General features: G+C 44.9%; 1 protein-coding gene across 1 annotated transcript; it reads left to right on the top strand.

The window, feature by feature from the left end:
* Positions 1-7,838: 7,838 nt before the first annotated feature.
* LOC140387633 (putative uncharacterized protein C3orf49) lies at positions 7,839-23,503 on the top strand. The gene is made up of 5 exons (XM_072470828.1): positions 7,839-7,966; positions 13,337-13,797; positions 22,784-22,914; positions 23,016-23,132; positions 23,312-23,503. Exons 1-5 carry the CDS (start codon positions 7,845-7,847, stop codon positions 23,501-23,503), a joined length of 1,023 nt encoding a protein of 340 aa, XP_072326929.1. The 5' UTR covers positions 7,839-7,844.
* The last annotated feature ends 976 nt before the right edge of the window (positions 23,504-24,479 follow it).

Genomic DNA, 24,479 nt, shown 5'->3' with positions numbered 1-24,479 from the left:
AGGGAGCCGGCAAGGGCCCGTGCCTCCTTGAGACCCAGAGTGTCTTTCTCTAGCAGTTGCTGGCGAATTTGTGAGGATAGCATACCTGCCACGAAAGCGTCCCGGACCAAGAGTTCAGTGTGTTCGCTCGCCGAAACATGCGGGCAGCTGCAGTTTCTCCCCAACACCAGGAGTGCACGGTAGAATTCCTCCAGCGATTCCCCAGGGGTTTGTCGCCTTGTTGCAAGCAGGTGCCGGGTGTAGACCTGGTTTACCGGGCGAATATAATGTCCTTTTAGCAGCTCTATTGCTGCATCGAAGTCTTCCGCTTCCTCAATGAGGGTGAAAATCTCCAGGCTCACCCTTGAGTGCAGGACTTCCATTTTCTGCTCTCTGGTGGGTGTGTTTTCGGCTGTCCCAAGCACGCCAGCCAGCGCTTGAAGATTGCCGCTGAGTTCACCGCGTGGGGGCTGAGTTGCTGACACTCCGGCTTGATTCGGAGCTCCATCCTTTTTTTTAAAAACTAGCTTATTAAATTGATGCACGATCAATGTCCACTAAAGCGAGGTTGTAGTGCAACTCAAGGCTTTAATAAGCTAGATGTTTCCCCCAGCAGCTCAGGTACAGAATGAAGGCTGCTGGGGCGGCACGGGCTCTTATACCCCGCCTTGCAAGGCGGAGCTACCATACATCTTAACCAATAGAAAACATACAGTTTCCACCAATGGTGCTCCAGCCTATCAGGTACCGTAATACCTCTAATACCACAGTGTATACAAGTTCGAAGTCGTAGTGGTGTAGCTTAAGAAGGATTCGCTGTAACCGAGGTGTCATGTCATTTAAATCCTTCTGGATTATATGGACTAGAAGGACTGTACAAGAAGGCAGTCCTCCGGGGTATTCATGGCGTTGACCGCCGAGACCTTGTTGGCATCTGGCCGCACGCCCTGCTGCGAGATGTGGTCACCCAGGAACTTAATATCCAATTGACCAAATGAGCACTTGGCCCTGTTGAGCTGGAGACCATGTTCATGAATTCTCTGGAATACCTTCTTGAGACGAGCGATGTGTTCCTGAGGCATTGTGGACCAGATAATTACATCATCAATGTATACTTGCACCCCTCGATGCCCTCCATCATCTGCTCCATGATGCGGTGAAATACTTCGGAGGCAGATATGATCCCAAAAGGCAACCAGTTGTAGCAGTAGCGACCGAACGGGGTGTTGAACGTGCACAGCTTGCGACTGGACACGTCCAGCTGTATTTGCCAAAAACCATTGGAGGCGTCCAGCTTAGTAAAGATTTTGGCATGAGCCATCTCACTGGTCAATCTTCACGTTTTGGTATGGGGTAATGCTCCCGCATGATGTTGCGGTTTAGATCCTTAGGGTCAATGCAAATGCGAAGCTCCCCTGAAGGCTTCTTTACGCAGACCATGGAGGTGACCCAGTCTGTTGGCTCAGTGACCTTCGATATGATGCCCTGGTCTTGGAGGTCCTGTAATTGCTTCTTCAGACGATCCTTGAGGGATGCCGGCACCCGGCATGGTGCGTGAATTACAGGGGTGCCGTTCGGCTTGAGCAGGATTTTATATCGGTACGGGAGCATGCCCATTCCATCGAATACGCTGTGGTACTGCGTAATAATGTCACCTATGTCGGCTTGTAAGTTTCCATCAGGCGAGGCCGTCGCCGGTGATGATGACATGGTGTGGACTCGTGAACCAGGTTCAAGAGCTTGCAGGCTCGAGCACCAAGCAGGGACGCTCTGTCCTGGCAGCTATGGCATTGCCATTGTAGTCAAGGAGCTGGCAGGCCGGTGGAAGAATGCTTGGTCTGGTGCGGATGGTGTTGAGGTCGGACTTTGAGATGAGGTTCGCTGATGCGCCGGTGTCCAGTTTAAATCGGATGCGAGCCTTGTTAACTGTGAGGACAGCACACCACTCGTCGTCGGGATCCACACTGAGGATCGAGAGGCGTTTCGCCGTTGTGGTGGAAGGCAGCGCATGTGTAGTTATGATGCCCACCCGGTATGGGGACGAGGCACTCAGCATCAGGGTCTGTTGGGCTGTCGGGATCGGAATCTGGCATGCCTTGTTGTATTGAGCGGACACTTCTGCGCCGCAGCTGGGATCGCTGGCTGCTGGGCAGTGGAGCAGATCTGCCAGGTTTGCCACACTGTAGACACGGGCGTCCTTTTGCCGGACATTGCCGCTTTAAATGGGCGGAGCCACAATTTGGACACGTCATGACACCGACGTCAGCGCGTTCCGTGCACCATCGCGCACGCGCAGTGCAGTCGGTTGACGTACGCACCTGCACAGTCGGGTTGTCGGCCTCGTCGTCCACTCGGTCGTGGCGCGCATGCGCAGGAATCCGGGAAAAGCGGGCGAAACGCCCACTCTCCTCGATGCTCAGGCCCTGCATTTGTGCAATGGCCTGCACCTGTTCCGCCTCGTGGGAGGCCAGCCCCGCAGTTTCCGCCGCCCTGATGTGGGAGTAACGATTCTTAGCATGCTCATGACTGCACTAGGATGCGGAAATGGGTGACGAAGGATTGAAAAGGTTCATTCTTACCCTGAAGCCTCTGCTGGAAAACGTACCGTTCAAAGTTCTCATTCACCTCAATGTCGCAGTGGCCGCATCTTTGGGGGCCGAGCCCCAACCTTAAGGAGCTAGGCCCGCGCCGGACGAATTTCTCCCCCGCCAGCTGGCGGAAAAGGCCTTTGGTGCCCCGCCAGCTGGCGCGGAAATGACATCTCCGGGCGGCGCATGCGCGGGAGCGTCAGCGGCCGCTGACAGCATTCCCGCGCATGCGCAGTGGAGCGGGTCTCTTCCGCCTCCGCCATGGTGGAGACCGTGGCCAAGGCGGAAGGGAAAGAGCGCCCCCACGGCACAGGCTCGCCCGTGGATCGGTGGGCCCCAATCGCGGGCCAGGCCACCGTGGTGGCACCCCCCGGGGCCAAATCGCCCCATGCCCCCCCACCCCCCCCAGGACCCCGGAGCCCGCCCACACCGCCTTGTCCGGCCGGTAAGGTAGGTGATTTAATCTACGCCGGCGGGACAGGCATTTTAGCCGGGGGGCTTCGGCCCATCCAGGCCAGAGAATCGTGGGGGGGGCCGCCATCCGGCGCGGCGCGATTCCCGCCCCCGCCGAATCTCCGGTGGTAGAGAATTCTGCAACCAGCAGGGGCGGGATTCACGCCAGCACCCGGCGATTCTCCGACCCGGCGGGGGGTCGGAGAATCTCGCCCCAGATGTCTAACACTGGAGAAGATCCAACACTGTTTTATTCAACAATAGAACTAATATACATATTCAGCTGTGGGTCGACACTATACTGAACTGACTGGAGACCTTGCACTAGCCTGACCAGAATTACTAGCTACCGCATGGTGTTTGCACTGTGCTAGCTCGTGTACTCTGACTGTCTCAGTGGCTGGGTCCTGAGAGAGCGGGAAACCTAGTGCCCTCTGGCTTTATCGTGGTAGTGTCCTGTCTGGTGATTGGCTGCATTGTGTTATGTGCTTACTGGTCATCCTGTGTGTCAATCACTGCCTGTCTGCATCTCATTATATACATACGTGGATATTATGACAGACCCATCACCGCATACCACTTTTCCAACCTGCCTCGCTGCTCTGTTTGAAGGGTGTGAGGGATGGGCTGGGCTGGGCTGGGTGCAGAGGGTGTGTCGGGTAGAATGTGGGAGGCCGCTGGAGTGGGGCACGGGTATTGGAGGTGGGCACGGGCCAGGGCCCTCAGGGCAGTCGGAGGCGGTAGGGGATGGGGCTAGATATGTGGTGGCTCCATGTGGTAGGGCCTACCCAGTGCATGACCCACCACCACACAGGCTACTTTTGGTGGCCTGGGATAATGCAGAGATAAAGAGCATGGTTAAGCGGTGTGACCAATGCCAGATGCAACAAAAGTTATCATCCGCAATCCATTTGCACCCTTGGGAATGGCCAGATCGGCCATGGGTGAGATATCATGTGGACTACATGTCCCTTTTCTACGTACAATGTTCCTACTTACAGTGGAAATTGTACTCAATTGTACTACTTACTCAAAATGGCTGGATATTTAGGAAATGAAGCCCACAACTTCTTTTGCAACAGTTGGAAAGGAAAGGCATAGCTTTGCCACCTGTGGGTTGCCAGAGGTGATGGTTTCGGAAAATGGAACAATATTTACCAGCGAGGAGTTCCAACATTTTATGTTGTTCAATGGTATTAAATATGTACGTACCACACCTTACCATCCCTCATTGAATGGACTCACTAAGAGGGATGTACAAACCTTTAGAGCAGCCATGAAAAAGCAACCACCAGCATCCCCGCAAACAAAATAGCATGTTTTCTCATTCACTGTAGGACGACGCCACACTTGACCACTGGAGTTACTTCTGCTGAGTTTCTGATGGATAGGCATGAGAGGACAAGGTTGGACCTTGTGTTTCCCAATTTGACGGGGAGGGTGGAGGCAAACAGTTCAAAAGAAGAGTTACGATTCAACAAGAACTGAGGGGGCATTAGAAGTAGATGTTACAATAATTTGGGATTGGCCTGAGTTGGGTCCCAGGTATCGTCATGGCCAGGTATCATATAAGGCGGAAGTTCAAGATAAAATCCTAACAAACATTTAGACCACTTGAGAAGAAGGGAGCCATCAAGAACCAGTGGGACAGTCTGCTCTGATTATACCTGCCAGTAATGTTATTGTGAGTGAAAGAAGTATCGGGGCAAATCAACCTGAGGAAGGGTCAAAGAACATTCCTGTGGGAGTTGAAGTAGTAAGAAGCACAGCTGCACCGTTACAAGCTGAGAGACCAACTTCTGAAGAAAAGGAAGCTACATCTGCTGTGGAGGCACCACCTGCTGAACTACGTCACCCCCAGCGGAAGAGAAAACCCCCTGACAAGCTGAGCTTACGATGGGCTGTGTTAAAGAACTTGTTCACTGTTGCTTTATTGTAAATGGTTTAACTTTTGTTTGAATATGGTAATAAGGGACTTAAAGGTTGTAGTAATGAGCCCCTTTGAGGAGGCGAGATTTTGGGAGAGGTCATGTGACCCGATCAGCCAATCAGGCAGGCGAGCGCAGATCCTGGCGCTGAGCCTGGGTTTTCTCAGCCAGGCTGGGACCGGAGTCGAAGTTGTCAGCAGCACATTTCTTCTACCCTACATATTTTATTCCATATAATAAATAGTTAATTTATTTTCTAAACTTGGCCATCCTTGAATTATTACAGATAGTAGTCAGTTAAACAATGAAAGTTGTTTCAACAAGAAATTAATGAGTAGTCAACAATCAACGATCCACTGATTTTATTTTCTTCTTGTATTGCCACCGTGGAAAAAATGGACCCACAAAACCAAGCTTCCAAAAACTAAAGGGTTAATATTCAAAATAAAAACAGAAAATGCTGGAAAAACTCAGCAGGTGTGGCAGCATCTGTGGAGGGAGAAACAGGGTTAACATTGAGTCCGTATGACTCTTCTGCAGAGCTAATGAGAAAGAGAATTTGTGACGGATTTTATATATGGTTAATACTTGAAGTCTGGGAGAAGTTGAGACAAAGGACCTACACAGACAAGGAGAAATAGATGAAAGTACTTGAAGCTGATCCCAGATTTATCAAGTTGATTAACTGATGTGCCATGGCAAGTGAATAAACAGCCATCGCTGAAAGACATCAATATCAGAAACGCTGTCATTTTATCATTATTTACATACTGGGAAAAGAGAGGGGCATTTTGACGTTTGCAAGCCTGACCAGCCAGTTTGCCACCGGTTTCAGCTCTTTGGTTTAAGAGTGGGCAATATTGGATCATACTGGCTGGCTGTGACATACTTTTGGTAGGGGAAGCAACAAAATATTGAACAAATCATCCCAGGACAGGAGTGGTGTTCGGATATCAGACCAGACCCACATTTTTTGTTAGGATTCTGGTCAAGAAACCCCAAACAATTTTGAGTTTGTATAACTGCGAGGAAAGGCTACTTCACCCCACGAGTGATGACTCTGACCAATAGGTATCTTCTATGCTAAAGCAAACATGAATTTAAACACAAATGTAACCACATTAACATCAAAGAAATCGTTTTACAATTAACAGTTAAATAGTTCTTAGATAAAAGTAAAAACTTTAACTCACTGTCTACACCTGCCACTCTATAGATGCCAACTAAGCAATCTAATTGAGTTCAAAATCCACTCATAAATAAAGCTAACAACCAGGTCTACTTGCTGTTCTCCGTGCAGACCTTTGGAGAGGGACCCTTTCAGCAACAACCCAGAAATCCTTCTGTCTTGTCAGACTCAAATCTTGTGGCAAATCTGCCAAAACCACAGACAGACCTGGCTCCTCCTAATAATGATATCATCTGTATCCTACTAAGATGCCCCCACGACCTGCCTAGCTCGGACTAAACACCACTCCCTCATAAATTATCTAAACCATAGGGAATTTCTTTGCTATAAACAATATTTTATTAGCCATTTATATATAAACAAGTAAATGGTTACAATCAATGATTACCTCACCTGGGGCAGCACAGTCGCGCAGTGGTTAGCACTGCTGCCTACGGCACTGAGGACCCGGCTTCGATCCCGGCCCCGGGTCACTGTCAATGGGGAGTTTGCACATTCTCCCCGTGTCTGCATGGGTTTCACCCCCACAACCCAAAGATGTGCAGGTTAGGTGGATTGGCCACGCTAAATTGCCCCTTAATTGGAAAATAAATAATTGGGTACTCTAAACATTTAAACTCCTGAATCTCAGCTTTAGCAGACATACTGCCTGTATGTGTTTGAACTCTGGGTTTTTAATAACATTACTCCAACAGAATATAAAATATAGTATTTCCTACATTCATCACAGTGGTTGAAAATATTTTTCTGGGTCCCGAGGGAGTGTTTCTTTTTATCCTGGCCCCAGAAAAATCATTTAAACTTACCTTTGCTGGGCCTCTTCCTCTATTGCCTGTGGAACTGAATGGTGAATGAATGGAGCATGTTTTGACCAGTTCTACCCTAAAATGGAAATCAGGGTCCTTTGTATGTTGTAAAATTCCTATTTTCATATTAAAAGGTACCTGTTGCCTGAAACAGGGAGTTAATTTAAACAATTAGCATTAAGCCCCTTTTAAAGTGGTAATAACTACAACATAGCACAATCAGGGCAGTAATCTGCATCATGATTTTAACTGCATTGTTGTACCATTTTCCCAAGCAGTACAGGTCTGCCGGACTTGCTGAGTACTTCCTGCTCTTATTTCAGTTTTACAGCATTCACGGTATTTGGCTCCTGCATTAGCAGCTTGATTCTTATTGAATGTGGAACCAGGTGCAGAAACGTAAATTTGCAGCTCGCCTGGGAAGGAGTTTGCTCTCACAAACTGTCACCTGAATTTTCCATGTTTGTGCTCGCTTTGGATTAAATATTTTAATAATTACTTGTAATTGGTACATTGTTTTGACTGTTTTTTGTACTTCAGAAGGAAAATGGTATTTATATAATCACACTGCCCTCTTTGTGAAAGTACAAGAATATGAATTAACTGCCTCGCAGTCTCTTGTGGAATTTCACAGGTGTGTCTGATTTCTCATCCGCTTCGTCTCACAGCCACACAACTGTAATCCCAATGATGCACTTCACAAAGGCAAGCAAAATGAATCTGACATTCCATAAATAGCTGCTGGAAAACTTACACATTTGCAGCAACAATGAATTTGTCATCCTCCTTTAAATATTTATCTATTTTCCAAAGGGATTTAGGATCAATCGTTGAGACCCAGGGTGTGTGAGAATCGCACTGTTTCAGTTTCCAGTTCTATTTTGTTAGCTCCAACGTAACCATGCACAAGAATTATGCTAGTTGCCTTCATTCCCGGACAGTTTTTAATCAAGATCCAAGCTGTAGACGAGTGATTAAAGAAGAAAGTGAGGCACTTGAACACAGAGAAAAAGGAATTGTGAGGTGAGCATTCACAATTCCATGAACTGCATTATCCAGGCAATGACTTGCTAAGTTGTTAAGCCTTAACTGCTGCCATGCTGTAAAGTTAAACAGTAATGCCAAACTCACATTGCATGTAACTGCACCGTTTTTTGCTTTAATAGTAATTGACAACAAACTTCATCATAGTCTTTTCGGTGTTCCGTTGACACAAAGCATTTACATATAATTTAGTGAAAATTTGCCAAATGTGCAATTTATGATGATTTGCAATTCTGCTTTTTGTTTTGTAACTAACTCAACTGCCAAAATGGGTATGAATTTTAATGTTAACCTCTTCCCAGTTCAGGAAAATGGTTAAATGTGCCAAGCTTAGTTTATTTAACTGGAAGTTCTGCTGTACAAATCTGAATTCAGTTCTCTAATCCAAACTGTGTGCTGCTTAACTATTTTAGTGCTGATATATGATACTGTAAGTATTATGGTAAGCTGCATTTTGATCTGCAAAGTGATTTATAATTTGCTTTAAGCCTGAATTAAGGAGTGATATCAAGCTACTGAAAACCCATGTACATTTTGAGATATCAATGTGCAAAGCTCATGTTCAATTATTTTGTACGCAGTTTCATCAACCTGGCAAGCTATGGTTTTGTTTAATGCATTAATGGTGGTTGTTTGTTATTGTCATTCCTTTTAATGAGAGGGCACCTAACATTTGGAAATAAGCCCGATAATCAGAGAGCTTTGATCAAAGAATAATGTAAATCTATGGAGTTATGTTTATATCTAAGAGAATGAGATGCATCAAAATGGATATTTTTTTAAACCAAAACAAGTGACAGTCTTCCTAAATTAGTGAGCCTAGGTGATGAATTTTCTGAACAAAATTTTTATCAATCACATGAAATGCTAAACATACCAATGTTAATGAATTAATCCGGGAGACACAAATAAGGAGGCTGAACAGGTTTATTTTAACTCAAAAGATAAAGCCACTCCATGGCGTACAACACAAATGTCCCGGTCCGGGACTATCGGGACATAGGACCATAGGAATTAGGAGCATAAGTAAGCAATTCAGCCCTTCGAGCCTGTTCCGCCATTCAATCAGATCATGGTTGATCTCTTCCTGGGACCCCCGGTCCAGGTCTGGGAGCAGCATTTAAAGGGCTCACTAACAAGTCCCAGCTAGCCGGGCCTCCGCCCGTTACCATGGGAACCGGTACCCTACCAGCCCCAAGGGGAGATCGATTAGTGATACCTCCTGAGGGTTATCACAGTTAGCAAAAAATATGTTTCATTGACAGTGCTTTATTTAAAAACATTCCTCTGAGGGTTTGCCTTTTAAGAATGTTATTCACAATTAGCATGGAGATTTGATGGCCAACCTGCTAGAAAGACTGATTAAAGACTGACTATCTTTCTATAATAAATTACTTCCCAGTGGTTAGCATTGCTGCCTCACGGCACCGAGATCCCAGGTTCAATCCCGGCTCTGTCACTGTCCGTGTGGAGTTTGCACATTTTCCCCGTATTTGCGTGGGTTTCGCCCCACAACCCAAAGATGTGCATGATAGGTGGATTGGCCATGCTAAATTGTCCCTTAATTAGAAAAAATGAATTGGGTACTCTAAAAAAAATTTTTAATTACTTCCTCAATGGTACATTGGTAAATTTTGATCGAATTATTAAATAGTGCAAATACAGCAACGTAATTATTTTTGGGGTTGGTAGGAAAGCACTGGTTGATAGAACACTTTCATTTAAAAGTTTTAAGATTTAAAAGTGAACAGTAAGGGTTTATAAAACAGTTCTCTTAATTATCCAATGAGTATTTCTAAACATACAGAACAAAACTACCAACAATGTTTGATTTTGCAACTTTTTTACCACCTTATTAAATCTCTTTTGCTGCCTGTTCCTTAGCCAGTGGAGTGAACACTTCTTTTATGCTGTGAATAGGTCAATGGAAGACTTACCTCTACTGTTTCTGGTGGTGTTAACATTCTTCCTGTTGTCACAGATCAATCAAATACTAAAGTACTCCAGTCCTGCCGAAAATTAATCTCAGTCATTAATAGCAATCAATTTTCAATGATAATCATAATTCTAATTTAAATTCAGGGTTGCTGAATTAGTCCGACAAGCCATACAATCACTCCAAATTAGCCTCAATATCTGCTGTTAAGAGTAGCTGTTCGAGCTAACAACAAAAACTTGTATTTCTGCAGCACCTTTCACTTAGTAAAACACCGCATGAGTGTTTTGACCCTTGAGATATGTAAGGAAATGTTACATCAAATAGAAGTTCGTTTTAAGAAGAATCTTAAAAGGATGAAAAAGCACTTGCGAGACTGAGACGTTTACAGAGATAATTCAAGAGTACAGAGATTTAGCAGCTAAACTCATAGAATCGTACAATTTACAGTGCAGAAGGAGGCCATTCAGCCCATCAAGTCTGCACCAGCCCCTGGAAAGAGCGCCCTATCTAAGCCCACACCTCCACCTTATACCCGTAACCCAGTAACCTCAGCTAACCTTTTTGGACACTGAGGACAATTTAGCATGGCTAATCCACCTAACCTGCACATCTTTGGACTGCGGGAGGAAACTGGAGCACATGGAGGACACGGAGGACACGGGGAGAACGTGCAGACTCCGCACAGACAGAGACCCAAGCCGGGAATCGAACCTGGGACCTTGGAGCTATGAAACAACAGTGCTAACCATTGTGCTAACCTGCGGCCCAGGGCCACCAAAGGTGCAGCAGCTAAAATAAGTGATGCTTAAGGAGCCAGAATTGATGGGCGGCACATTCTCCCTGTGTCTGCGTGGGTTTCCTCCGGTTTCCTCCCACAAGTCCTGAAAGATGTGCTGTACCCAATTCATTTTTTTTCCAATTAAGGGGCAATTTAGCATGTTCAATCCACCTATCCTGCACATCTTTGGGTTGTGGGGGCAATACTCACGCAACCACGGGGAGAATGTGCAAACTCCACACAGACAGTGACCCAGAGCTGGGATCGAACCTGGGACCTCGGCGCCGTGAGGCAACAGGGCTAACCCACTGCGCCACTGTGCTGCAAAGATGTGCTGTTAGGTAATTTGGACATTCTGAATTCTCCCTCAGTTTACCCAAACAGGCGCTGGAATGTGGCGACTAGGGGCTTTCCACAGTAACTTAATTGCAGTGTTAATGTGAGCCTAATTGTGACAAAAAGATTGTGTTAAAAAAAAAGAATTGTGGGGCAGGAAAAGATTACAGGGATATGGAGGGGTCAAAATATGGGGGGATTTGATATCAAGGTTAAGAATTTAAAAATCATGACATTGCTTAACTGGGAACCAAAGAAAGTTAGGGATCAGGGATGATAGATGAACATGAGTTAAGGACTCATAGATGATCTTATGCTTACAGAGGATAAAAGGTTAGAGGCTAGGGAGGAGCGGTTTAGAATAATCAAATGTAGAGGTAACAAAGGCATGCCCAAGCAGGAAAGAAATTGGGTGATGTTACAGGGGTACCAATAGGTGCTCCAAATTGTGGCACAAATATTTTGAAAATATTTTTATTCATGTTTTTTGATATTTTAACATTTTAAAACATACAACATAGCAAAGGGAAAACAACATCAACCCCTCCCCCAGTAACCTCAACCAAACACCCCACTTTACACCCCCCACCCTCACCCCGTCTCTTGTCGAACCCCTCACTTTCCCTCCTCAAAGCAAATTTCACCTTTTTCAGATACAAAATCTCCATTAGATCCCCAGCCACACCAAGGCACAGGGTGGGGCAACTGACCTCCACCCCAACAGGACCCGCCTGCGAGTGATCAGCGAGGCGATGGCTAAAACATCTGCCCCTGCTCCCATCTGTAGCTCCGGCAAATCCGACACCCGAAATATTGTCCCAGGGGACTGGGCTCCAAATCCAGGTACAAAACCGCAAACCTGGTGCTGAAGAATGACCTCCAAAATGTCTCTAATTTAAGGCAGGACCAGAACATATGCATTTGATTGGCCGGGTCCCTCCCACAACACTCCAAAGTTTCAAACAACTGGCTCAGCCACGGCATTGTCAGGTGTGTTCTGTGCACTACCTTTAGTTGTATCAATCCCAGCCTCACACATGAGATTGAGGAATTCACCCTCCACAGCACCAATCCACCTAACCTGCACATCTTTGGACTGTGGGAGGAAACTGGAGCACCATCCAACCCCCAGGATCCTTGGGGGCCCTCAGTCTGCAGCCTGGCACATGGGCAATGGGCTTGAACCTCTTTGGGTCCAATGTGCCAGACCAGGGTATCAGTGCGAGGGTGCCGGGGGAAGTGTACCTTTGGCAAGGCCAAAGGGTGGTTCTGAAGGGAAGGGGGGCGGTTGGGGATGGCTGAGGAGGGTGCAGGGAGATTGGGCTGGGTGTCAGGTCATGCATGCGGGGGGTTGGGGGGGTCGTTATTTCCATGGTGGGGGTTAAAAGCCTCTCTTTGCTGAGGGGTTGGGATGCTCCACTTGTTAGGGGGGGGAAGTCAACATTTGTGTTTGGGGGGAGGGGGTCCTGTATCTGGATGCTGGGATCGGGGTGCCCATTGAAAGTGACGGCCCGATATTGGTAAGTGCAGGCTGGCCGGCATGCTCGCTACTATACATAATTTAGTATAGTAAAATTATGAGAGTCCCACCTCGGTGACACTCCTAGCGGTAGCGGGAATGACTCTGGTTTTCCCGCTGGTGGGAGCACTTAGTCCCAAAACCAGAGATTCGCGCCCAATGGCTTTGGTGTTCCCAATATTTACTTGGAGGAATTTACTGCTCATCCAATACTGGACTAGCAGTCTGATAATTTAGAGACAGTGGAGGGATTCAGAGGTGTTGGTGAGGAAGAATTCCATGTATTCGGCGTACACAAAAAAACTGACACTCTTTTCGGATCATGTCACCAAGGGGCAACATGCAGTTGAGAGATAGGATAAAGCCAAGGATAGATCCTGAGGGCAGACAGGAGGTAAGGGTGTGGATGTGAAAAGAGAAGCCCAGTCCATATGCAGCTCCTTCGGAAATATACTATCTGGTCTTCTATCAATTAAATTTGATGTCCTCTGCATGCTCCAGAAAAGAATATCTTCAGGCCAAATTGTCTTCACTGTAAAAGATAAGAGGAAACTCCAAAAGAAAACCAGGAGAGGTCATTGAAATTCCAATAAATGGGTTTTCCACTAAATTTTGAAAGTGGGAAAGGTCTAATTAGTTAATTAAATGTACAAGCTCCATGCAAATGTAATAAATAGTAACACTTACTTGAAAATAATGAATGTTGTGATGTTTGTGAATGTTGGTTAAATTACATGGTTATTACATTAATTATTTCTGTCTTGCTGTCTGGTGCAGGTGGCACAGAGCTATATCCACCAATCTGGTTAAGCCCCTAGTTTTCATTCCCGAAGATGAATTGTCCAGAGAGAATGGCTCTGAATATAATGAATGCAAGAAAAAAAGCCTAATGAGTAAAATGCGAAAAACATTTGGGAGGTTTATAACACATCACTGCCAAAACAAGCAGCTAAAGAATTTTGACAAGAGAATTGACAGTAATTGTACCAGAAGTCCTTCAAGAACAAGAAACTTCCCACGATTTCCAGTAAAATGCGATCGAATTCTGAGGACCAGCAAGGTCACTGGCTCGCCGCTGCAGTTCCTGGGAAGAGCAGCAGCAAACCATATGCAGAGAAATGATTCATACTCATACAGACGAACAGATAACAAGGCAACCAAAGGACAGGCCAAACAATTGGCAAATATTGATGAAACAAAGATATTTTCAACATTAAAGTCACAACCACAGAAAACTGGTTGGTATACATAGCTGAATAACTTTTAATGTTGTGAAAAGGCTTGGGGCTGTTTCGCTGTTAAAATGAAAGCCTACTTGACACGCAGCAAAGAGGGAGGAGGTTCAACTTTCAATTAACTGGTGTGTTTGCCACTGCTGAGAGTTGGGATTATTCAGCCGAATCACAGTGAAATACTACTGGAGAGACAATAACGAATGTGGCCTTGGTTCCTAGGCTGAACTACATCTCCTGGCAGCCAATTATTATTATTATTTTTTTTTTTAATTTTAAAATAAATTTGGAGTACCCAATTCATATTTTCCAATTAAGGGGCAATTTAACATGGCCAATCCACCTACCCCGCACATCTTTGGGTTGTGAGGGTGAAACCCACGCAAACACGGGGAGAATGTGCAAACTCCACATGGAAAGTGGGCAGCCAATTATATTGATGGAAGATGACTGTCAGCTGCAATGGAGAATTTTGAAAATTCAAACTGTTCCATCTTTCTGTGTGGCCAGGGAATTGCAAAACACGGACATACGAATTAGGAGCAGGAGTGGGCCACTCGACCCTTCGTACCGGCTCCACCATTCAATAAGATCCTGGCTGATCTGATTTTAACCTCACCCCACATTCCTGCCTACCCCTGCTAACCTTTCACCCTATTGTTAATCAAGAATCTATCTAGCTCTACCTTAAAAATATTCAAAGACACTGCTTCCACTGCCTTTTGTGGAAGAGAGTTCCAAAGACACATGACCCTCTGAGAGAAACAAATTCTCCTCATCTCTGTCTCAAATAGGCAATCCCTCATTTTTAAACATTGGCCTTTAGTTCTAGATTCTCTCACAAGAGGAACATCCTCTCCACATCCACCGTGTCAAGACCCCTCAGGATATTAAATGTTTCAATCAAGTTACCTCTTACTCTTCTAAATTCCAGTGAACACGAGCTTAATCCCCGGGTCACTGTCCGTGTGGGGTTTGCACATTCTCTCCGTGCCTGCAAGGGGTCTCACCCAATTAAACCCAAAGACGTGCAGGGGAGGTAGATTGGCCACGCTAAATTACCCGTTAATTGGAAAAAAAAGAATTGGGTATTCTAAATTTATTTTTAAAAAGAATACAAGCTTAATCTGCCCAACTTTTTCTCGTAAGACAACCACCCATTCCAGGTAGTAGTCTATTAAACATTCTCTGAACTGAAAGATGCATTTACATCTTTCCTTAAATAAGGAGAGCAATAGTGTACATAATACTCCAGATGTGGTCTTACCAGTGCCTGAACAACTCAAGCATATCCTCTCTACTGCAATCAATTCCTTTCACAATAAACAGTAACATTCTATTACCTTCCTATTTACTTGCTGGACCTGCATACTGGCGTTTTAGAATTCATGCACTGGAACACCCAGATCCTTCTGAATCTCAGGGCAATATCTCACCACTCAGATAATAAGTTTCTTCTTTATTATTCCTGCTAAAATGGACCATTTCACATTTTCCCATATTATACTCCATTTGCTGGATCTTTGCTGACTCACTTAACCTATCTCCCTTTGTGTGTGATGTGCAGATGCCAGCGTTGGACAGGGGTGAGCACAGTAAGAAGTCTTACAACACCAGGTTAAAGTCCAACAGGTTTGTTTCAAATCACTAGCTTTCGGAGCACTGCTCCTTCCTCAGGTGAATGTGAGGAAGGAGCAGTGCTCCGAAAGCTAGTGATTTGAAATAAACCTGTTGGACTTTAATCTGGTGTTGTAAGACTTCTTACTGTATCTCCCTTTGTAGCCTCTTTACATCCTCTTCACAACTTACTTTCTTACCTATCTTTGTGTCATCAGCAAATTTCACAACCATACCTTTGGTCCCTTCATCCAAGTCATTTATATAAATTGTAAAAAGTTAAGGCCCCAACACTGATCCCTGTGGCACACCACTCACCACACCCTGTCAACAGAAAAAGACCCATTTATACCTCCTCTCTGTTTCCTGTTAGCTAGCCAATCTTCTAGCCATTCCAATATCTTACGATATTGGAATGGCTAGAATTTTTATTTTCTGCAACAGCCTTTGATGGAGCACCTTATTAGGTGTCTTATGGAAACCTAAGTACAGTACATCCACCGGTTCCCCTTTATCCACAGCATATGTGGCTCCTTCAATTAAGTCCAATAAATTGGTTAAACGGGGAGTGGGATTTTCCGGTCGAGCCCTTCCCGAGACTGGAAATTCCCACCCAAGATCAATGGACCTTTAAATGATCCATCAAATTTTCTATCCCACCTGCGACAAGTCCCATGACAGGAGGGACCGGAAAATGTACCCAATGATTTCCCTTTCACGTGTTGATTCAGATTGCCTTGAAATTGTCTAAATGCCTTGTTATAATATCTTCCACATTTTCCCTATGGCAGATATTAGGCTAACTGGCTTGTAGTGTCCCACTTTCTGACTCCCTCCCTTTTGTTTTATAAATTTAGACCATCTAATTCTTTTTTTTTAAATAAGGCGCAATTTAGCATGGCCAATTTACCTACCTTGCACATCTTTGGGTTGTGGGGGTGAGACCCAAGCAGACACGGTGAGAATGTACAAACATCACACAGACAGTGACCCGGGGCTGGGATCGAACCCGGGTCCTCGGCGCTGTGAGGCAGCAGTTCTAACCACTGTGCCACCATGCCGCCTACTCCCTCCCTTTTTGAATTTAGGATTTCCATTTGCCATTTTCTAAATTATTCAAAACTTTCTTGAATCTAGGGAATCTTGGAAAATTAAACGCAATGCATCAACTGTCTCTCTAGCAACTTCTTTCGATCCTAGGATGAAGTCCATTTGGATCTGGATATTTGTCAGCTTACAGCCTCAACGATTTGCTCAATACCACTTCTCTGGTGATTGTAATTTTCCTGAGTTTCTCCCACCCTTCCATTTCCTTACTTACAGATATTTCTTGCAGGTACTTTTAGTCTCACATGAACACTAATGCAAAATATCTGTTCAATGCATCCGCCATCCTATTTTCCATTATCAAGACCCCAGGTGCACTTTCTATAGCACTAATGTTCACTTTGTTAACTCTCTTATTTAACTATCTATAAGAAACTCTTTATATTTCCAGCTATCAGAGTAGCACGGTGGTGCAGTGGTTAGCATTTCTGCCTCACGGCGCTGAGGTCCCAGGTTTGATCCCGGCTCTGGTTCACTGTCCGTGTGGAGTTTGCACATTTTCCCCGTGTTTGAGTGGGTTTCACCCTCACAACCCAAAGATGTGCAGGTTAGGTTGATTGGGCACGTTAAATTGCCCCTTAATTGGAAAAAATTAATTGAGAACGCTAAATTTAAAAAAATATGTATTTCCAGCTATCTTTCTCTCATACTCTAATTTATCCCTCCTTATTTACGTCTTTGTCATTCTTTGCTGTTCGTTATATTCTGTCAATCATCTGACCTACTGCTTGCCTTTGTGCAATCTTCAAAAGTAATGAAAAGTAATTGGTTGGAAAGATTTAAATAAGACCTCACATTGCAAATTGTTAGGCATTTATAAAGGTAGTTTGAAATTCCATCACTTCCAGGTTTACTTCAAGTTTGAAGGTCCCATTCAGTCAGACACCTTGGGCGGGATTCTCCAATAATGGGGCTATGTCCCCACTCCAGCGTCAAAACACGGGCGTTTCACTCTGGACTTACCTGGAGAAAGTCCAGAGAGATCCTCCTACCTGAAGGATGCTAGCATGGCCCCGGAGTATCCTCGCAGCTCTGGCTGCCGATACGGGGCCCTGCACTTCCGGTCAGGAGTCCGCGCATGCGCACGGTGTCCTTCAGTGACCGCCCCATGCAACATGACGGACTCACACTGCGGAGCAGCAACGAAAATATAGGCCCCCCTGAGATCTCTTGCGCCCATGGATACCGCGGTGGCCCCTGATCGCCAGCCTCGTCATCCCCGGTGAAGGATCCCTCCTGCCCCCCACCAAAACGTGGTTGGAACCACGCTGTCGGGAACTCGGCCAGTTTCCGTCGGTAAATCACGGGGGGGGGGGGTCTGTCAATGGCCCCCTACCCGCCATTGGAGAATCGCCGATTTTCGGCGTCAACGCCCATTCGCCGCCCCCCACATCGATCGCGATTTCGGCACAGAGGCTCAGAGAATCCCGCCCCTTAAAACCTAACCTCACCAGATTGAGTTCCTTATGGTAATTCATTTCAAACGTTATCGCCAACAAGGACAACAGAATAAGGATTTTTTTTTTTGTATTTTCTTTCTTCTTGATGCTACTGTCCTTTTCCCTTTGAGATCTAAACAGCAGGAGGTGGTGTTTACATTGCAGTCTGTGGTTTGCAGTTCAGCTCTGAAACCACCAGGTGACAGAGTCAGACTGTTGGATTTGGACATTGGCCATATTTATGTATCATTTTTAAAGCCATAAAGAAACGATTCTCATCAGAGAAAGTGTTCCAGAATTGTATGTTCACTAGTTATTTGGCTTTGGAAAGATTGCACTTTATGTTTTCATGACTAATTGTGCTCTACAGAGTGAAGATGGTCAGCATAATTTTTCCTTTTGATATCCATTGAACACATTTGGTAATAATGTGCACACAACTGAGGCAGAATAAAGCTTCATATATTCTGCAACAACAGTTTGTCTTCAGTGCAGTCTCAAAAAAGCAATGCCTGTTCCATCTGTGCATTTATTTGACTTCCCAGCTCTGACTGCGACAAAGAAGCATTCCCTCCTCATCCTTGTCGACATATTTGCGGCCTTTGACACAGTTAAATACAACATCCTCCTCTAACGCCTGGTAGATGTCATCCAAGAGTGTGGAACTACCCTTTACTGGTACCATTCTTATCCATTTAATCATAGCCAGAGTATCACTTGCAATAATGTAAAAGCAAAATACTGCAGATGCTGGAAATCTGAAATCAAAACCGAAAATGCTGGAAAAACTCAGCAGGTCTGGCAGCATCTATAGAGAGAAACAGAGTTAATGTTTCGAGTATGTATGACTCTTCTTCAGCACACTTGCGATGGCTTCTCTTGTCACACACGCAGCATTCCCTCTGACGTTCCCCTAAGGATCGACCTTTGCCCCCCCCCCTCCTATTTTCCAACTACATGCTGCTGCTTGGCAGCATCATCTAAAAACACAGCGTTACTTTTCACCTTCATCCTGATGACACCCAGCTCTACCTTACCACCACCAATCTTGAACTCTCCAGTATTGCTAAATTATCACACTGCAAACCAACATCCAGGACTAGATGAGCAGAAATTTCTTCCAATTTAATTTTGGGAATACTAATGCCTTTGGTTTCAGTCGCCACTCCAAACAGAATTCTCTAGCTTCAAAATCTATCCCTCTCCCTGGTGACATTCTAAACCAGTCTGTTCACAATCTCGATGTTATATTTGGCCCGAGAGCAGCTTCTGACCACATATTCTCTTTTTAATATAATTTAGAGTACCCAATTCTTTTTTTTTCCAATTAAAGGGCAATTTAGCGTGGTCAATTCACCTACCCTGCACATCTTTTTGGGTTGTAGGAGTGGGACCCACGCAGACACGGGAAGAATGTGCAAACTCCACACAGCAGCGACCCGGGATCGAACTCGGATTCTCGGTGCCGTGAGGCAGCAGTGCTAACCACTGCGCCACTGTGCCACCCTCAGTGTGACCAATCCATCTACACTGCACATCTTATTTTCTTTTTTTCAATAAATTTAGAGTACCCAATTCATTTTTTCCAATTAAGGGGCAATTTAGAGTGGCCATTTCATCCACCCTGCACATTCATAGATTCATAGAATTTACAGTGCAGAAGGAGGCCATTCGGCCCATCGAGTCTGCACCGGCTCTTGGAAAGAGCACCCTTCCCAACCGCACACCTCCACCCTATCCCCATAACCCAGTTACCCCACCCAACACTAAGGGCAATTTTGGACACTAAGGGCAATTTAGCATGCCAGTCCACCTAACCTGCACATCTTTGGATTGTGGGAGGATACCGGAGCACACGGAGGAAACCCACGCACACACGGGGCGAACATGCAGACTCCGCACAGACAGTGACCCAAGCCGGGAATGAAACCTGGGACCCTGGAGCTGTAAAGCAATTGTGCTAATCACTATGTTACCATGCTTCCCGGTATATTTTTGTGTTGTGGGGGCGAAACCCACGCAGACACGAGGAGAATGTGCAAACTCCACACAGACAGTGACCTGGGATCAGGATCAATGCTAACCACTGCTCCACCATGCCGCCCTCTGACCACATATACACAGCCATCACTAAGGCCACCTATTTCTAGCTCCGCCACATCACCCATCTTTGTCCCTGTCTCAGCTTATCGGCTGCTGAAAGCCTCGCTCGTGCCTTTGTAACCCCCAGACTTGACTATTCTAAAGCACACCTGGCAGGTTTCCCACATCCTACCGCCTGTAAACTTGAGGTCACCCAAAACTCTGCCAGCAATGTCCGGACTTGCAGCAAGTGATGTTCACCTATCACCTTTCTGCTCAGTGATTACCCTGACTCCTGGTGGAGCAACACCTTGTTTTTACAATTCTCAGCCTTGTTTCCAAATTGCACATGGCCTTGCCATTCCCAATCTCCATAACCTCTTCCTGCCCCACAACTCTCTGAGATATCTGCCCTCCTCCAATTCTCATCCCTTAAGCATCTCTTACTTTAATCGCTCCACCAAGGGTGGCTGTGCCTTAAGCTGTTAGGCCCCAGTGAAGCCTTGGGACATTTTATCAAGCTAAAAGCTGTTGTTATAAGGTCCACTAAACTTTTTTTAAAGAGGACTGGTTCATTGGTTAACACTGAAAGGCAGATTCTTAATATGTTAGCACTGGTTAGAAAGAGAATTCCTACTGTTTAAGAAGGAAGGGAGGCAGAAGACGGAAATTATAGGCCGGTTAGCCTGACTTTGGTCATTGGTAAGATTTTAGAGTCCATTTTTAAAGATGAAATTGCAGAGTACTTGGAAGTGCATGGTAAAATAGGACTGAGTCAGCACGTCTTCGTCAAGGGGAGGTCATGTCTGACAAATCTGTTCGAATTCTTTGAAGAGGTAACAAGGAAATTAGACAAAGGAGAACCAGTGGACGTGATTTATTTTGATTTCCAGAAGGTCTTTGGGAAGGTGCCGTATAGGAGACTGTTAAATAAGTTAAGAGCCCATGGTGCTAAAGGTAAGATACTGGCGAGGATAGAGGATTGGCTGACTGGCAGAAGGCAGAGTGTGGGAATAAAGGAGTCTTTTTCAGGATGGCAGCCGGTGACTAGTGGTGTGCCTCAGGGATCATGTTGGGACCACAACGTTTTACAATATACATTAATGATCTGGAAGAAGGAACTGAAGGCACTGTTGCTAAGTTTGCAGATGATGCAAAGATATGCAGAGGGACAGGTAGTATTGAGGAAGCAGGGATGCTGCAGAAGAACTTGGACAGGCTAGGAGAGTGGGCAAAGAAGTGGCAGATGGAATGCCATGTGGAAAAGTGTGAGGTTATGCTCTTTGGTAGGAAGAATGGAGGCATAGACTATTTTTTAAATAGAAAAAGGCTTAGAAAATCAGAAGCACAAAGAGACTTAGGAGTCCTAGTTCAAGATTCTCTTAAGGTTAATGTGCAGGTTCAGTCGGCAGTTAGAAAGGCAAACACAATGTTAGCATTCATGTTGAGAGGGCTAGGATACAAGAGCGGGGTGTACTTCTGATGTTGTATAAGGCTCTGGTCAGACCCCATTTGGAATATTGCGCGCAGTTTTGGGTCCCCTATCTAAGGAAGGATGTGTTGGCCTCCTGGTGGTTTAGGAGCAGATAATTTTCACCATCTGCGTGACTTTGGGGTGCTGCCGAAGATGGCAGGATTCTCCATCCCACCGCATCCGTTTTCTGGTACGGGGTACCTCCGCTGGCAGCGGGATTCTCTGTCCCCGCAGCTGGCCAATGGGGTTTCCCATTGTGGGCACCCCCACACTGTCGGGAAATCCGTGGGTGTGAGTGCACTGCTGTTGAAATGGAGGATGCCGCCAACGGAGAATCCAGCCCAAGATATTTATCAGTATTAACTTTACAAATCTAAATATGTAAATTGATTGTCTATTTTTTTTGATAAGTATTTGGGAGCTGCATAAAAATATTAACAGGAAAATGTAAGTTTACAAGATGAGGGAAGCTTTTCCACCAAACTGGAAAACATCCTAACAGTTCTTCTATAAACCCACCCCCAATCCCTATCACAGAAATTTCTGGCATGTCCCAAGTTTGACTTTGATTTGTTTTAACCTGTAGCCCTTTGCCCTACTTTCCATAGGAATTTAGGAAGACAGGAACAGGACTCAGCCATTCATCCCCTCAAATATGTTCTGCCATTCAATTAAAATCATAGTTAGTTTGTACCTCAACTCCCTCTACCCAATTTTGCCCAGATCCTATACCCCAACAAAAACCTATCAAACTGAGTCTTGAAAATTTAAACGGGCAAAGATTATTAGTAACAACCTAGTTGTCACATTGCACATTCAATTGCATGTCCATTACAAACCTAACTGACTAGCAAAGGGTTTGTACTCTTGTATATTTACCATGCATTACAGTCTTTTGGGAGAAAAAGTTCCTGACCATTACTGTCACTCATCGTGCACACTCTGCCTTCGATTGCGCAAATTGAGATAAACAGAAATGAGAAATTCACCTGAGTCTGAACAGAATTTGCTTGCATCAGGGATAAGTAAAAATGGTTGCATAGGCATGTGCTTCTGGTCACCAAACCTTATTTCCAGCTACCGCGTGCCTCTATGGAACAAGTTTCTAAAATCTTTCTTCCAAATCCTTTGGTGGCTTCTATATTTAAAATAAATACAACTGACCATCAGCAATTTACTAGAAATGTATATAAATCAATACAATTTTCAATAAGTCCAATACAATAATAAATAACCGTCCTCTACAATAAATCCAATACAATTTTCTTTGCAGCAACTATCCAAGTTGACGTGGATGTTTTGGAGGCAGAAACGGCAAGCATTATTGGCAACAATTTAGTGGTGACGTCCCGTCGTATGTCCCGTCGTGTGTCTGTTACAAACCTCCCCACTGACAAGCAAAAGGTTTGTGTTAGTAATAACATGATCATGAATTACGGTTATGTAATAAGTTTAAAATTATGCTTACATTTTCTGATACTAAAGTTATGCTTGTTTCGTCACAGACACCCCACTCAAAGACGAGGCAGTATTTAAGAATATTCAAAAAGAAAAAGAAAATAAAAAATATGGAGCAAGATAGGCGGCATTCTTTCCTAACAGTAGGAAAACTTCAAGCACAAGTAAGTACACATTACTTCCAAGCATACCATCGTTTGATATAATCAAACTGTTATGCCAACGAATATTAGATTACATTTTTGAGATCTTCTTTCACATTCGCAAAAATTGGGTTTAAGAGTTAGTAGACAATGACTAATCGTCTCTCGCAGTAATATCTATTTAACATTCTTTCAATTAGGTGGATGAATTAATAGAAACAGTTTCTGAGAAGTCAGTGAAATTATTGGCTGAAAGGCATGCAGAACTCCAGCAGTGTGAGTATTTGGGAGATGAAATTCTACAATCATCCAAGCAGTTTCACCGAGTTTCTAAGAAAAGTGCCCGGAAATATAAGTGGAAGAAGTGTTTTCTCTGTGGCTGCTGCTGCTAAATCTGCCTTAATTCTTATAATATGTACAACCTTTGGAAATAAATTCCTCAATTTATTATATATGGACCACCATTAAGTTGAAATGCAAAGAATAATAATGATTTGCTGTGCTGGGGAATTATTAGGTTGGAGTTGAAATAGTAAAGTGTACTCACAGTAAATGCAGTTAGATGATCGTATTCACAATAGTGCAAAATCATTTATATCCATATGCCATAAATTAATTGGGTAATTTGAGTTCAAGATTGCCCCAATTCAGGACTAATTGACAATTTTGCTCAGATGCCATAGAATGGCTCGTATATTAATACCTATTGTATCCAAGAGGTCAATTTTATGCGTCTTTTGTGTGTTAGTTGACTTTTCATTTTAAGCCGACATGTCTAGTTAGCAGTAATGCGAAAAAGATAGCCAAATGTGTAATTACCTCCCTGTCAGTGCACGTCCTCTCCATCGGCGAGTCTTCAGCTGTGTTTCCTCGTGGAGACACACGAAAACAGTGTCCCTTGCAGCCCCAGGCTAAAGTTTCAGAGGGTCTCTTGAGGAGGTTAGGCTCCCAGTCAAGCAGTGTGGAGGTCTACTAGATAGCACAGTGGTTAACACTGTTGCTTCACAGCGTCAGGGACCTGGGTTTGATTCCCGGCTTGGGTCACTGTCTGTGGAGTCTGCATGTTCTCCCCGTGTCTGCGTGGGTTTCCTCCGGGTGCTCTGGCTTCCTCCCACAGTCCAAAGATGTGCAGGTTAGGTGGACTGGCCATGCTAAATTGCCCAAGTGTCCAAAAAGGTTCGGTGGGGTTACTAGGTTACTTGGATAGGGAGCAGGTGTGGACTTAAGTAGGGTGCTCTTTCCAAGGGCCGGTGCAGACTCGATGGGCTGAATGGCCTCCTTCTGCACTATAAATTCTATGACTCTATGGACGCCCTCTGGCACTCATGAATCAAACTCTCAGCTATGGGCAATTGGCTCCACTAACTT

This window comes from Scyliorhinus torazame, chromosome 13 (genome assembly GCF_047496885.1).
Source record: "Scyliorhinus torazame isolate Kashiwa2021f chromosome 13, sScyTor2.1, whole genome shotgun sequence".
Taxonomy (NCBI): domain Eukaryota; kingdom Metazoa; phylum Chordata; class Chondrichthyes; order Carcharhiniformes; family Scyliorhinidae; genus Scyliorhinus; species Scyliorhinus torazame.
This window is presented reverse-complemented; position numbering and strand designations above follow the sequence as displayed.